This window comes from Artibeus jamaicensis, unplaced genomic scaffold (assembly GCF_021234435.1).
Source record: "Artibeus jamaicensis isolate MK-2021 breed Jamaican fruit bat unplaced genomic scaffold, CSHL_Jam_final contig_889, whole genome shotgun sequence".
In the NCBI taxonomy this organism is placed as follows: domain Eukaryota; kingdom Metazoa; phylum Chordata; class Mammalia; order Chiroptera; family Phyllostomidae; genus Artibeus; species Artibeus jamaicensis.
The window spans coordinates 5,546,874-5,563,790 of NW_026522005.1; the positions used below are offsets into that span (position 1 = coordinate 5,546,874).

The 16,917-nt window shown below is 38.2% G+C and overlaps 1 protein-coding gene across 2 annotated transcripts; it reads left to right on the forward strand.

Moving 5' to 3' along the window:
• The first annotated feature begins 1,990 nt into the window (after positions 1–1,990).
• Positions 1,991–16,905, forward strand: EXOC1L (exocyst complex component 1 like). 2 transcript variants are annotated; one of them, XM_037162283.2, is made up of 4 exons: positions 2,243–2,311; positions 2,434–2,548; positions 10,559–10,689; positions 16,406–16,904. In XM_037162283.2, exons 2-4 carry the CDS (start codon positions 2,491–2,493, stop codon positions 16,670–16,672), a joined length of 456 nt encoding a protein of 151 aa, XP_037018178.1. In that variant the 5' UTR covers positions 2,243–2,311; positions 2,434–2,490; the 3' UTR covers positions 16,673–16,904. The 2 variants fall into 2 exon arrangements, with proteins under 2 accessions (XP_037018177.1, XP_037018178.1); XM_037162282.2 differs by lacking the exon at positions 2,434–2,548 and having other exon boundaries at positions 1,991–2,311; positions 16,406–16,905.
• Positions 16,906–16,917: the final 12 nt, after the last annotated feature.

Consider the following 16,917-nt stretch of genomic DNA (forward strand, 5'->3'; position numbering starts at 1 on the left):
ATTTCTTCTCTGGAAACCTACCTCCTGTGATATGAGCCCATTTCCTTCTTCCTTAGGTAGTAACAAAAAGTGGTTGCATTGTACCGACTCCACCTTTCACATTCAGTTAGGTCCCGTGGCTTATTGATTTTATCATGCAAATGTATCTTATATTCATCTGCTCTTCTCCATTTCCATATCCAAAAGCATGGCACTAGTTCTCTGGTCCTCTTGACCACATTGTGTGAATAGACTCCCAGAATCACAAACAGTATAGGAGAATATGAAAGTGGGGAGAGGCTCTGGAGATCATTCTTCAAATGAGGAAACTGAGGCTCAGAAAGGTCTCACTCAGGACTCCGCAGTTCTGACTAGCCACAGACATGCCACCAGTTTTTCTTTAGAGCAGCCATGGAAGTCACTGACATTTTCCTGCTCACAGTCATACCCATCCCCTTTTTCCTTGTTAGAAAGTCCCCCTTCCCATAATAGGAGCCAAAAATGACAAATACTTGGTTTCCTCAGCATGGCCAGATTATGGTCACTGAGATGTAAAGGGAAGTCTGCTGCCTGGTGTCTCAGAAATAGTTTGCTTTTGACAAAAAGAGTAGTCCAGGAGAGCCACTCCTCACCCCCAGCCACTTTCTTCCTGTCTTTGGGGCTGAAGAACAGCAGGCTGAGGATAGAAAGCCATCATCCAGGATGAAGAATCAGAAGAAAGGAAAGCCCTTGAGACCCTCTTCTATCAGCTAATCTTGGGACCAGCTTCTTGTAGACCTCTCATTATGAGAGAGTGTTTGAAATCTTCCCTGTTTATAACTTTATGTCACATATTCTGCTATTTGCCTAGTGCACGTTGAATGGACTACTGCCTTGCTTATTTCTTTACCTTCCACTAACCCCACGAAGCTCCACAACAGCAACCGATGGGTCTATGTTTTTCATTTCCCATACTCCCAATTCCTAGAATAGATTTTGGCACACGGTCAGCCCTTGAAAAATATTTGTTGAATAAATGCCCTCAAATTGTGATTGGCTCTCTACTTCTATGAAATCAAGTTGAAATTAATCAAAGGATTAATCTGGCATTCAAGGCCTTTCATGATCTGGCCCCAATTTATCTTTCCAGCCTTGTCCTCCTCCACACATGCCACAGCTTAGGAAACCGGGACTATTCCTGTCCTCCCAAACACTCCCTGTGTTCTACTGGCTTACAGTGTCCCTCCCACAGAATATACTCCTGTTCCTACAGCTCAAGACATTCTCTCATTCGTCAAGCTCCAGCTGTTCTCCCATAGAACTTTCTCTCATACTTCCCTAGTACAAATATTTTTTCTATATTCTCTTCTCTTTTGTGCCATTTATCACTTTTAAACATTTATGATGACTGAATACTCATCTCTATTAGATGACAAACTCTCCTTGAGGATAGGAAAGTCACCCTCCCAAGAAATAAATACAATGCTTTGGCCCAGTGAGTACCTAGTAAATTTTTCTTTGTAAGTAATGAAATAAATAACATTAAAGTGAGCCCATTTTAAAAATAATTTGGACCCAGGCACCAGTACTGACTCTCTGTCAAAAAAAAAAAAAAAAAAGCCAAGGTCTGAATGAGTTGCAGGAGGGGAAAGCAAGAAGGGAGAGGAGCTTGTTGGAAGTGTCAGGAGCAAATACAAGAGCTCTTTCTCTTTCTCATGATGTGCAAAGTCCTTAATGGAAGATGATCCCAATCAACAGAGCCAGGCAGCTCATTTATATAATGGGATCAAGCTGAAATAGTGGTCTTCCTCTGAGAAGTCATGGGAAAGGCTGCTACACAAGAATAACCAGGACTCCACAAGTCTATCTGCTGGTGTTCATAAACACGTTCCCCATCAACAAACCACAGGAGAGCTCTAGAGAGCAGCCTGCTTGAGCCTGGATGCTGAGGAGCGACAGTGGGGCTAGCGCTGCTGCTGCTGCTGCTGCTGCTGCTGCTGCTGCTGCTGCTGCTGCTGCTGGCCACTGAGCAGATACCGCAGCGAGGGGTCTGAAGGTGCCGAGTGCTCTGGGAGCTTGGGTCTGGGTAGGAACTCGATGTTAAGAGAGTGAGAGCTGGGAGGTGGGCAGGACTCACCAAGGAGCTGCAAACCAAAACAAGAAATCTAGGCAGCAAAAGGAAAGAAAGGGTGAGCTTGAGCCAAGATATCGAGCCAAGTGGAACTGGAGGAAATGTCATCATTGGTAAAGGAGGACTTGGAGAAGAAACTGTTTAAGCCGCTCTCGCAGAATCTGTATGAGTTTATCGAAATAGAGTTCTCGGTCCAGGACAGATATTACCTCTGTGTGTCAGGTAATATGTTCTTTCTCTTATCATTTCTAAAGGCAAATAACCCCAGTGGCTTGGGTGGTAGAGGGACATGCTTTGCATTTATTTTCCTATACGATAATAGCATGTGTATCTTCTCATGATAGAACTTTAACTACGCCAAGTTTCAGAATTTGGGTTCTACAGAATTCTTAAGTGCTAAAATGGAAGACAGAAAGGACTATTGTGTTATTTTGGCTAATTGTTCAGAAACAAAACTGGGTATGTACTTTCCCTTATTTGATTATTTTGTCTCTGATCTTTGATGTAATTCATTTGCATAACTTGCAGGTTTACTGTGAAAGAGCTCATTTGTGAAAATTCAGCAGAGAATTCTGTACATTTTTAAATACATTGGAAAATTGAGTTGTATAACTCCATTTCCAACTAGTCTGGACAACTAGGGTTCTCCTTTTGCATGCTAGGAAAGAAAAGATATCTCAGATTTTCTTCTGAGGGCTTACTTTGAATAGAGAATGATCTTTTAAAAACTCTTTTACAGGAAGTATGTTAACAGGAGTAATACTTCAGTAGGAGAATTTAGTTGATGAAGATGGAACTTTAATAGAATTTTCTCTAAACTACTTAACAAAAATTGGTTTTTCCCTCATGGTTTTAAAATGTATGAAAATTGTCCAGAGGTAGAAATAGGCTTTTACATATAATTATGATTTTCCTAACCAGTAATTTTTGTGCTGAATTTACACAGAAATACTTGTACAACTATTGAATTTAATATACAGCTTTCCATTTTTTTCCCACGCATGCCATTTAATGTTGTTGAGGGGCTTAGGAGGAAAGAGCTTAGAAACTCTAAGTGTCCACTGTGGACTTTCCTTTATAAGACACACACCTCATCATTTTTGGAAAACAACTTGTTAAAATCCCCTTCCTGGTAATTGGCTTAGAAGGACTTTCTAAAGATGTCAAAAGGAAGTACTGTAAGGGAAGTAAAACATCTTATAAAAAGTGTTAAGAATTCTTTAAAATTCTATCAACCCTAATAAGTATAATATTTACTCAATAATAAAAACAGTGGTATATATACATCTAGAATTTTACGTACCGTATTTTGCTATGTATAAATACAAAGTGTGGAGACTTGGCACTTCAGCCAGGTAAAAAGTCTAACTGGCCCAGGAAAAGAATTCAAAGTATGGAAAAATTCAAATGAAAATTTTAGAAACTATGTTGTATCCTAACCATCAAATCTTAAATTATTTTGACTTAGTACATTAGAGAAGATGCTTATTCCAACATTAACATTTAATAATTTTATACCTATTGAGATCCTACTTTATAAAGCTAATTACACATTATGTAACATTAGAATACAAGTATTTTTAAGAAAAACTTATAAGAAATGGAATAACCAGGATAATGTATATATCTAATTTACCAAATATATCTTAATGCCTCCCTCCAACTATATAATAACTAAACTTGTTCTAATAAAAAAATCTCCTAGAATTAAAAGTTTGGATATGGATGTGATTTTTTTTCTCCCCAGCATCCATGAGTTCTGAGAAAGACACTGTGAGCTGGTATCACCTGCTGTCTTTTTTCATAAATGACAGGTGTCTTTTTCAATAGGATTGGAGAGTCCAGGGGTTGGTTAGCATTGTTAACATGTATGAGGGCAACTCCAAAAAGGTTCAATGTTATCTTCTGGGAAATGACTAAGTAAAGCAAGTGATCACTGTCATTAGTAAAATTTAATGGTTCTGTCACATGAGAAGCAAGGGAAAACAAGGCTTTCTCAGATGTGAGGAAGAGAAGACAATATTGTGATATTCCTAATAAAAGTTAGGATTGTAAGTAATATTAGTTCACTAAGTTTCACAACTCTTCTCTATATCACATCCATCAATTTGAAAGCACTTTTCCCCAAATGTGATATCAACATCTCTTTATGATTATCTCAAATACATTTAGACAGAACAGTAACTTAAGATAAAATCAATGTGAAGCTCAACAGTCCTAAGCCTTTGACCATGCTTTACGGAGAAACTTTCCATTGATGGGAATGGAACAGGTCGTGTCACAATAGTTGAGGCGGGTAACTCCAGATTTGAATGTTGGCCACCTCCGGGGACTAGAGAGACACATAGTTACCATTTTCTTTTATATCCTACAACCTAGCAGTCCCCAATTTTTAAGAATCATATGTCTAGAGTAGTCAAATCCCATCGTGAATTTTTCAAATTAAAGAAGATGTTTAAATAAGTTAAACTTTCTATTTATCTGAACAGAGTCTGTTGCTTGCAGGAGTCTCATAACCAGATGATTGTGATTTGCTGTTATTTTGACACATTACCTGGTCGGGGTCAAAAATCAGATGTTATAGACTCAGTCACCCTCTCTGTAGTTTGCTAGGACTTGCCATGTGGGTTTCTTGGCATCTTAGTACCCTCCCCCCCCTCGGGGTTCACATGGTCATTTCTCCTCGGGGTCAGCTTCCCCTCAGCTAGAACATCATTACACCTGGCTGTTGAAAGCAGCAGCTTCTTATGAAGGAGGGAGGAGCTCTGTTATGTGTGGGCACTTGAAAAGGGATAAGTCGTTTGTGCAAAGACGAGAGCGTAATTGAATTAAAGAAATTCTAAAGGACTTGAAATGGCACATAAAACATTAGCCATAATTAAATGGAATGTAGCAGGACATGGTGGAGTGAATGTTGGAAGGTTTGGAATCAGAAAGAACAGGTGTGAAACCTGACTCTGCTTTGCCTCCCTACCAGCTGTGAAATTTGGGGTAAAATAATTAACCTCTATGGCCTCAGCACTGACATCTCTGAAATGGCAATAGTCACACCTGCATCACACATAGTGCTCACCTGTTAAGTCTTAAGTCACAAATGTGAGAAATTATATTCCAATAAAATAAAAGGTAGGGTTATTGTTTTAATATATAGGACAATGTACTTACTGTGAAAACATATGCTGAAATATATTTGTATAAATAGTACATTTTGTAGATGAATATTTGTAATAAAAGTCAAATATACAGTATATGTATAAAAGTACATATATTTAATATATAATAAAGAAATATATTAAATTACATATTTTTTAAATACTAATTATTATATACATGTTCAGAGAGATTATTTTAAGTATTTTCATGTATTTAGAAAGACATTTTCCATTCATAGAATTAAATTGAAAGTAAATGGCATCTGTTAGAATTATGAAAGCACTATATCTAAATTTTCCATATGTGTTGCATTTTGATGCCAGAACAAAACTACTTCTCTGTGAACCAGAGAATCTAACAATTTTGTCAAATCATTTACAATAAAAATGTTAACAATAAGACTATTTTAAAAAGAAGTTAATATGTTAATAAGAAACAAAATGCTAGAGACTGGGTAGCTTATAAACAACATTTATTCCTTACAGTTCTGAAGGCTGGGAAGTCCAAGGTCATGGCATTGGCAGATTCTGTGTCTGGTGAGGCCTTATGTCCTCATCCACAGTAGTCTTATCCTTATGACCTTGCATGGCAGAGGGTCAAGGGGTCTCTCTGAGGTCTTCTTATAAGTGCATGAACGCCATTCATGAAGGCCCTCCCTCCCAAAAGCCCCACCTCATAATACGGTACCTTGGGGTTAGGATTTCAACATACGAATTTGGCTGGGGGACACAAACATCCAATCTATGGTACCCAGTATAGCCCCAGAATTGGTTTTATAAAAATATTTCTCCTGGCTGGCGTAGCTCAGTGGATTGAGTACGGGCCTGCGAACCAGAGTATCTGCGAACGCAGAGAAATATATTGATATTTCTCTCCTACTCTTTCTTCTTCCCTTTCCCTCTCTCAAAAAATAAATAAATAAAATATTTTTTAAAAATATATATTTTTAGCCCTGGCCAGTTTGCTCAGTTGGTTGGAGTGTCCTCCCATGAACCAAAAGTTGTGGGTTTGATTCCGGTGGGGAAAGTACCTGGGCTGCAGTTCAATCCCGGTCCCCCCAGGAGCAGATGGATCTCTCTCTCTCTCTCAACCTCTTTCTCTCCCTAATAAACATAACCTTGAGTGAGGATTAAAAAACATTTCTAGAGAAACTATGATATAAAAATCATTTTTTGATGAAATCAATAATAGCATTCTCAATGACCTCAAACATCATCAATGCACTGAAACTTCTTCACGGAAGCTTCTTGTCATTGTTAACCCACAGCATTTTTCCTTATTGTTTAATTTCAATGATGAACAATACTAGGGCTGTAAACTAACAGTCATTTATTTATTGGAAGCGTTGCTGTGCAGCTTCCTCCGGAGCCACTGCTTCCTCTATTCTGCCAAATCACATTTGTTCAGTTGGCTGGCCTTCTTTCCATTTAGCCTCATAAATAACAGTGACTATTTTACCATTGTAGTAGAGACAGTTATTAATGACAGTGTTAATTCTGAAATCAAGAGTAAAAATAAATGGTGGACATGACTTAAGATTGTAATTTTGAAAGTGCTAACTAAAATATTGAAACTGGAGCAGGTTCATTTTGAATTTCCCTGAGCCTATAGATATTATTCACTAAACAATAATTATTCAGTGTCATCTGTGATGTTACTGAAACCAACTAACAGTTCGACTGTATAAACACATTTCTGTTTTAAGACGATGCGATAAGTTTCCACTTTCCCACTCCATTAATGTGGATATGGCCATTTAATTTTGGCTGGCAGCACAGCTGAAGTGTAGGAATTAGGGACTGGGGCCAGTCCAGCCTGAGCAGACTTCTCTGACTCTTGGCTAACGATGATCTCCGAGCCTCGTCGGCTCCAGAGGAGGCTATTTCGCCAAATGAAGGAGGCCAGACTGCCTCTGCGCTGCATCACTGTACCAAAAGATTAACACGTGCAGCATGCTCCAGCTTTCTTAGTTAATGTTAGTGGACGAGGACCATTAATGTAAGAAAACTTGATAACTGAGAGATCCTTCTTTCTTAACATCTCTTTCTCCATTCCCTCCCTCCAACCCATCCTTTACAAAATGGCCGAAACCACCCCCCAAAAAACAAACAAACAAACAAACAAACAAACAAAAGACCTGTCTAAAATGTAAAGCTTCTCCTATCCATTCACTTAAAGTGCTTCAGTGACAGCCCTCCTCCCAAACACTCCCACACACCCAGCTCTCAGGATGACATTGAAAGTCCTTCACCCAGCATTCCAGACCGCCTTGCCCCTTCCCTCCTCCTCCTTTGTACCACCTGGTCGCCCTCACGCTTCAAGCCAACAATACCAAACACTGTGTGACTCAAAAGTGTCAAGTATTTCATGCTTCTGTACACACGCTGTTCCAGAATTTTCACCCCTTTCTTCATTCTAACTCCCACCGCCTTTTACAACTCAGAAGACCCCCTTCAAGAAGCTGTCCCCAACCCCCATGATGTCCTTTCTCCATGTTCCTAATCACCCTGCCCTTGCCATATTCACAGTACTGTGATCGTGGTGAGGGGGTGGCGTTTAAACATAATTTTTCTTTTTGTTTTGAAATAATTCCAAACTTACTAAATAATTGCAACAATAATAGCACAAATAACTTTTTCCCACCAAATAAATAACTTTTTGGTGGAAACAGTTGAGAGTAAACTGCCAACATGATGCCCCAGTGCCAACACTGAACCTTAAGTTATAATTGCAACAGGCATTGACACTCTCCTATATAATCACAACACAACCATCAGAATGAGGAAGTTAACACTGATTCAGTACTATCAACCAATCCACTAGCCCTATTCAAGTTTTTTTAAAGTTTATATTAATTTCAGGTGTACTCCATAGGCCTATACATTTATATAATTTCTAAAGTGATGAGATCATGTGTTTTCTTCATGGAGCCCCCACTCTGTAATCTTGGTGAGAGCAGGAATGAATGGTGCCTTGTGGGAATTCTTCACTCCAATGCTTAGCACAGGCATTTATTCAAAAGGGCTCTCAAACATTTATCAAATAAATGAATCAGTGGGTCTATAATCAATCAGCTGGTTATCATAATATATAGACGAGGCAGTGGAATTTGCTTCAAATTCCGTTTCCATGCAATATTCTATTCCCTCTCCCATTCCCCTCCTCTCCCACCCCCTAACTAGTGAGGCAGCTAGGCAGAACCAGAACATCAGCCTTTGGGGCAGAGGTAGAGCCTTTGCCTGGACAGACACAACTGCCTTTTTGGTCCACAAACGAACCTTTTTTAGTGCTGGGGACATGTGCATAGGCAGAAACCCATCAATTTTTGCACACTATTTCAGAACTCTGAGCCATGTTTTTGACCTCTGGTTAAGATCTTCCGTTCTAGGTCCCCTCTGGGACATGGCTCTCGACACTCCCTTGGTCCTTAAATATGCAATCCCTCCTCTTCCAAACTCTTAGAACTTGAAATCTAAATCATAGCCTTTAGTCTCTTCTTATTTCTACACTGAATCCTACCCAACCCAGGAACTGGCGGACAGTATGCACCCAGTGTTTGTGCGTAAAGGAATCCTCTGCAAGCTGCCTTCTGCCTTTACCATTCTAGAGAAACTGCCCACAGGGAAGAAATCAGTGATCTCCCCAAAGTCAGATTCAGGGCCTGGATTGCACTCTTGCTTCACCCAGCAAAGTGGCTTCACAGGATTGTCTTCAGATCTTCAAAATTCTCGTCCTCCTGATATTCATAGCATTGCACTGTTTCTTTTCTGACAGCCTCTTCTCAGACTGCTTTGCTGGCAAGTTTTTCTTCTCTATTCTGTCTCACCTTTTTCTTCTGCTCTTTTGCCTGCTCCCCTAGTCTTGCAAACCTGTCCACACAGAAAAATACCAGGTCCATATCTCCATTCTTACACTATCAAGTTCCATCTCTTTCCCTTCTGAGATGGGTTGTTATTCCCTTCACCCAGCTTGCCCTCCTGACTTTCCTATTTTGGTTTCCGTCTAGTGTTATTTCTACCCAGTGTCATCAAGAAGTGGCTTCAGAGATTTGCCACTTCTATTTCCACAGCCCACGTCCTATGCTTAGATTACAACACTAGTCCCTTACACAAAATGAAACACTTTAACAATTCCTATAAACCAGGGACTACCCTCCACATCACTTCCCTATCCCTGTGTTTATGCTGTAACAGAATGCTTTATACAGTCTTAACTAGGAAGGCATGCCAGAGTAGCATTTTCCAGAACCAAATGGGTCTTCCCTAAAGACAGATTCCAATTTCATTCTTAGAAGACAGAACCAGCTTACATCTAAGTGACAGCATCCATCTTGAAAGAAAGTTTAAGATACCTGATTCCAGCTGCCAGCTCTCCACACCTATACATCTTTATATTTTTTATGAAACTTATGTCTGTTAGTTTTGTCTCCTCAACAAAACCATATATTTCTAGAGGATAAGGACCATGTCTAGTACTTGTACCCATTGTGGCATCCATAATAATTCTACGGGGCACATAGCAGATAATAAATACTCCTTTATCAAATCATCAATAATTTTCAATTCAGGAGTTCTAACATTAAATGTAGATTCTTCTGATGTTTTCATGTGAGGCCAAAGACAATGATTTTAATGTTAGGAAATAATTTCCTAATTTTGTTCACATAAAATAAGCAGTGATTTTCCCATACTTTTTAAAGAACAGTGCTAAAATTTTTTGTCTTGATGACACATTTTGAACACTAGAATTCTGGAGACAATCTGGAGAAGACTGAAAATCTCAAACAATACCAATCGGGTGCATCTGGGATGCAAGCTTTTCTACATCAAAAATCTCATGGTAACTTGAAAAGAAAGCCTGTTGGTGCTCACTCTGTAACACTGTGTTGCTGTGTGAGTAGAACTGTTCACTTCCCTGACCTCACTTACTTACATTGTCATAAATTAAAATTCCAAATTGTTCTGGTAAACATTTTGGCACTGACTATATGCTAACGCTAAGCCTCTTATTTTCTGCCCTGAGTTGATCCCCATTCCCCACCACAAAGCATAGCTAAAAGCACATGGCTCAGTGTTCTATCTGACAGACATTACTGTGGCTGAATGTAACCACAACTGTAGCAAAGGTAAAGACATTGAGCAAATCCAGGGGCATACTTGCGAAGGTTCAGATACATCAGGGTTCATAAAGGGGATGCAGATATAATGTAGGTTCAAACTCATTGCATGAAAAGGGTTACATAAATACTGAAAACTATGGTGCTGAATAATTTATCATCTTCTAGGAGTTTATGTAAACTGTTTTTCTATCCTACAGTGACCAAAAATGAAGAAGTAAAAATAATTATGGTGAAACACTACAGAATAGGCTTAGATGAAAAATATGAAGTAACCAAAAAGTGGTCTTTGAATGATCTGCAGATGATTGATGGAAAAGAAGCAGATACCGTAAGTGTTACACTTTGTAAGGGACACGTGGGGTCAATAGGCTGGCAATCTTTAAGCTCAATATCCTACTTCATACGTTCTTGGCATGCAATTTAAGTGTTAAAATGACACAGTGTTCTTAAGTGGTCGAGTTTAATCTACTGGGATGATGTACAGGTCGTTTTTTGTTGTTGTTCTGTTTTTATCAGTTTAAATTTGAATTTTGTCTATTAAATTTAAAGGAGTCTTTCCCAAGGCTTCTTAACAGGTTGAACACTCTCTCCTGGTCAATCTGGACACTTTAAATACATGGCACTTCCACCGCCACTCTCTCTCTCCACCCCAATTCCTCCATAAGATTTGGGGATTCCTTCCCTCAGTTTCTTCAAATTTTACTATCAGCCCCTTGATCCACCAGAAGGATCAATAATTCTTGGAAATCCTACAGCCTTAAAATGAAAAGATTGCGGGGGGAAAGGATGTCTGCTCCAGTCTCTCCACTTGACCCTGTGCCGGGTGGTTTTCCCAGTCTCCCTGACCTCTTCTGCTGCTGGAGAGCTCATTCCCACATGAGGCTGGAGGCCAGTCCATTCTGTTTTTGAAATGCCATGCTTTACTTTTTATTTTTTTAATTTTATTAAGTTTGTTGAGGTGACATTGGTTAATAAGGTGATATAGGTTTCAGCCATACTTCATTATTTTTTAAGTTTTCTACTTATGTTTAACCAAAATATCCACCCATCAGTCCTACTTTGGCCATTTGTAGCAAATTCAGAACAACTTCAATCCTTCTTTCATAGAGCAGCCTTTGCAATAGTTGAGGGTGATTGTACTGTCTCCTCAAGTTTCCTCTTTTCTAGGTTAAATGTTCCCATTTTGTTCTTTAAATAACTTTTATATGCTGATCACATAAGCTGATAGCTATGTCAGGATAATAAACACCAAGAGGCAGTAGCGTTGGTGCTGCTGTTTTTCATGACATTGCTTCAACACCCTTTACTACACTATTTTCTCTTCTGTAATCCTCCTGTTTTCTCAGAATTACGTGCAATATTTTAGACTTAGAGTGACTAATTTGTATTTCCCTTGCTCTGGATTCCTTATTTCTATTAAACACTTAACTGAAACCTCAGGTCTTTGTGTATAAATTGCCATTTAATCTCACCTGCCATACACTCTACTTACATATAATAAAACCTAAATAAAAGTCCTTGGTGATCTGGCTTCTTTACCAGTGGTCATCCCCACCTTAAACTTCACTGTGCTTAACTACTGACTCTTGAGGCTTAGAACGCCCAATCACCTCTATCTCTCACCCCATTCTGAGACTCTCCATTGGGTAAAGTCTTACTCATGTCTCCCTTCCCCAAGGCCCCCTTAAATTGTGGATATAAATGAATTACAGTCATAATCCCACACACTGCAAGTGTTGGCTTTTTCTGACTCTTCTTGGGATGGAAAGCTTCTAAAAAAAAACAACCTGGGACCTTGATTATTTCACTGTAGCCTTCAACCTGACATATATTAGACACTCAATAAATATTTGTATTATTGTTGGAAGTAGAATTTAAACTTATTTATTCTTAATCCTACTAAATACTATATTCTCAATCTGGCTTATTCTTCCACCTATCCACTCTTCTAATAGTATGATTTTTAAAATAGTCACTATAATGTGATGCAGATTTAAAAACCATAACATTTAGGACTTCATTCAAGTCAGTAATAAAAATGATGAAGCAGGCAGGGGAGGTGTATACCTCTAGGTAACGGGTAGGATATCATTACTACTACTGTTACTACTAACATTAGTACTGCTACCTGCTACCATGGCACACTCAGTAAGCTTTTATCAGGTGCCAGGAACCACAGGAAGCTTTTCCACACATAATTTCACCTAGTCATCACAAAATCCACATGATTTAAATTCCATTATTATTCCTGACTTATAGATAAGGAAAATGAGACTTAAAGACATTAACTGACTTGCCCAAGGTCACAAAGCTATTAAGTGGTAGAGCTAGACTTTACCCAGAAATCTATTAATTTGCCTTCTTTGGATTGCTTGTTTAACATCTCTGCAAATTCATATATATTCATTCATTCATTCACTGAGAATTCAAGCCTTGCCAGGTCCTGAGGCCACAGTGGAGAATTAGGCACACGTAAGCCTTTAATTCTGCATTATTTACATAATTATTTAGTCTCAACACCCAAGTGTTGTCCCTAAGTTCTTTACTGAAATCAATATATGCTATCTGCTATTTTCTTGACTTATCACCTAAGAATCCTTTTTTAAAATTTGGTGTGTTTGGCATGATACTCAGTAAACACATGCAGGATTTCATTGCTTTCTTTTTTAATGACTCATATAGCATTTTTCTAATAATACATCCTACATAACTGTTAGGAAATAATTAGGAAGTATTTCCTAAAATTTACTGCATATTAATATGCTGAAATATTATACACACACACACCATGTTTCCAAAAGAATACCTCAGAACACAATTGTTCACCATTTAGTAAGTTTTAAAGAAGCCTGACAAATACAAAACTTTTCTATAATATTCTCAGTTTGTATATTTAATCTGTCCTATTATTAAAATTGAAATCTGAACCTTAAATTTTAGTACAAAAAATACACAGAGTTATGTGTAAGTATATGTATATATGAAATAAACCAGTACTTTAAAAATAATTATCTCTGTGTGATAAGATTACACATTTTTAGATTATTATTTTCTTTATACTCTTATGTACTTACCAAATTTTCTTTGCTGCCTTAAATTTTATCAGGAATCAGTGTCAAGTTCACTTCCCTGTAGTTTCAAGAATTACCATCCCCATCTCTTTTTTTTTTGCATTCTTCATTTTTTTGAAGTTCTCAAATAGTAATGCAGTTATAAGTATTTCTTCAAGTTTGTTCAGTGTCTGGAGATGCACTCAGCAAGCCTGTCCGCTCACAGTCATTGCTAACACACAGCCCTGCTCTACTCTCTCCTCGCCGTTCTGGTCTTACCAACCGTGTTGATTCTTCTCTTTCCTCTTGGAAGATCATTATCTTTGATAGTGGACTAGATACCTCAAAAGTTGAATATTTCTATTTTGCTCATTATTTAGGACCTAAAATAATAGATCGCCAGAAGAAAACCTATAATACCCAAAGGGTAGTTTTTTTAAAGATTTCTTTTCTGTGGATGAAGTAAAAATATCCCAGTTGTTCCTTGAATTTCATTTCTACTTTCCCTTTGAATTGAATCTTCAGGAATCAGCAATTACATATATTTATATGTGTGTGTGTGTGTGTGTATATATATGTATACATAATTGAGAATATATTTGTGTGTGTGTGTGTGTGTTCTCAATAGCAGTGATGTAGTTTTAAATAGAGCAATTTCGAGCTGGAAAGCTGTCAACTTTTAAAAGGAATGGAATTGAAATTAAAATCAATTTATAAAGGAGATATCAAAATGTCTGGGGATTTGGAGATTGACATGATACAATGGGAGAGAAAATGATGCAGCAAAAAAATGGGGTTGGGTTGACTGAGATCTTGGTTCTGTCCTGGCTCTGCCAAAAATTTCCTGTGTGGCCTGGACTTCACCTCTCTGGAAACTATTATCCCAACGATAAACAAGAGATCACTGAATGATGTCTGAGATCCCCTTTTAGCTCTAGGAGTCTATCAGGACAGACAGAGGGAGGGGAAAGGGTGAGAGAGAGGAAGGGAGGGATAGAGAGAAGGAAGGAGAAAGGAATTCTGTTTTTAAAATGTGGTGTATTTGGCACCAAGCAGAAAGAAGAAATATTTTTTCCTCTGAAAGTCTGTATGTAGGTTTATTCTCTTCTTTTATCCCTACCCACTCTCTCAAATTCAGGAAGGAAGGAAGGAAGGAAGGAAGGAAGGAAGGAAGGAAGGAAGGAAGGAAGGAAGGAAGGAAGGAAGGAAGGAAGGAAGGAAGGAAGGAAGGAACTTGTATTCTATGTGCATGCCTTCTCAGGCTTCAATTATTAGGCTAAAGGAAACTATCAATCCTTTCCAAGTATCTCAGAAGGATGAAGGATATTTTCTACATGAGGAAGAGCAAATGTTTCAATGAGGGAACTATATATGGAGGGTGATTAACATTTAGTGACAGAATGGGTGTGATTTCCTTTTACTGAGATGCCCTGCAGAAGTGCCTTTCAAGCTGCAATTATGATAGCAAGGGAAAATTTTACAAGGTGTGACTAGGGGAACGCTGCACTTAAAATCACATCACCCTTATATATTTTTTTCTTTTTTAATCCTCACTTGAGAACATGCTTATTGATGAGAGAGAGAGAAACATTGATGTGAGAGAGAATCATTGAGCAGTTGCCTCTTGCATGTGCCCCAACTGGAGACCAAACCTGCAATCCAGGCGCGTGACCTGACCAAGAAGCAAACCTGTGACCTCTCAGTTTATGGGACAATGAGCCACAGCAACCAGAGCCCTTGTACATTCTTTTTAGAAGGGTTGTTTCATTTTTAAATTTTGTTAATAATATAAAGCAAGGTGGCAGTAACACTACCATCACAATTTGTGGAAGCAAATTTGGGAAAGGGAACTATCTTCATTTTTTTAACCTCCATATTACGCAGTTTCTATAATTAATCTCATGATAAACTTCATAGAAACCCTGTCAAAATAAAGAAGAGAAAAGACAGGGTCAGATCACATAAATACTTTGTCCGTGGTTATATCAGAGATTCAAAATGGTTGTTTAACCTCAAAACCCATCTTCTTTTTCTGGCCTGGTACAAGAGTTTTCCTATTTGAAAGATACCTCCATTGTTTGTGCATAATGCTTACACACCACCTGGTAACAAATTATGCACACTCCTACTTGGCCTTTCTGCCTCCGTGTCAGTTACAGGGCCATGTTTACCTCCACTTCTCTTTTTACAGAACTACTTCAGATCAGCTCAACACACACTCATTGGGAACCTAGTAGTTACCATGAACACAAAGTAAATAACTCAAACCCTCTGCCCTCAAGGAGAGTTAGGATTTGGCAGAGAATGAATGTGAAAGCATTTTGTAAACTGAAAAGCACTTTGTAAGTGCAAGGCATTGTTGTTACTGTTATTAGTAACAGTGTCAGAGATTATTTTAACATGCAAGACTTAGATCAGGTTTGATGTTTTTTTTTTCTCAAAACATCTACACCAGGAGTATAACAAAAGCCTAGAGCAGTCCAATAAGAGGCAGTCATGAATAATTTTTCAGTTTCAGTCCAATAATCTAATGGTCCTTGTTATTAACTTCAAAGGTACCTCCTTGCTGTTAACTTGATGTGTATGCAGTATGCCAAAAGCTAATTAGCCATCCTGTACTTCCCCCCCTTCTGCCTTTGAAGTAGCACAGCACCAAGTTCCCAGTAGAAAAAAAGGAGAAATCTATTCTCCCCTCCTTTACCCATCTTCTCCAATTCACTACCCTGGGAAGAGTTGATAATTGCACATTCTGAGACATGGTTTACTTGCATAATTGAAAAATTACAGATCCTATAAAAATAATTTTTATTGTTTTTTTTAGAAGCAATGTGTTTGAAGCAGGTAGCTTTTGAAAGTTCATGTGTAGGTTTTAGAAATATGTTTGGTACTAATACTTTATAATCAAAAAGCACATATAAAGGAATCTGAGAGAATCCAGAAAATCCAGTTACTTTCCTGACTACAAACAAAAGCATGTCTCTCTTTCTCTTCTAGGACAACCCATTTTTTGATCTGCACTTCAAGAAAGTGTACCGTTTGGAAGCATATAGTTGTGCTTCTAAATATGCCTTTGCTCGAACTATAAATAAGCTGAATCATGCATATCTTAAGAAGGACTTACAGATTGTGAACTTTGACTCGACTTACATTAACGATGATTCTGTGTGGTCCTCCAACAACAAGGATTGCTTGGTTCTCATGAGAATATGCTTTTATGCCTTCAATCTGCTGTGCCTGTCCCTGTGTCCCCTGCCACTGTGAAGATGCAGACCCTTTTTTTCATCAGTATCCTATAAAATGGTTCCCTAAGTAAATATTGGTAATCATGATTTTGTTTTTTCTTTCTTCATTAGTGACTGTTATTTATATGAAAATAAAACAATGCTTTGTGAATTGCAGTAAAATGTGTTTTAATAAAATCATTCGACATTTGGAACTTTTGCCTATGTGTTCCTTGGTAACTTTGGAAGGAGTCGAATGGTTTTGCTTAAATTGGTATTCTCAAT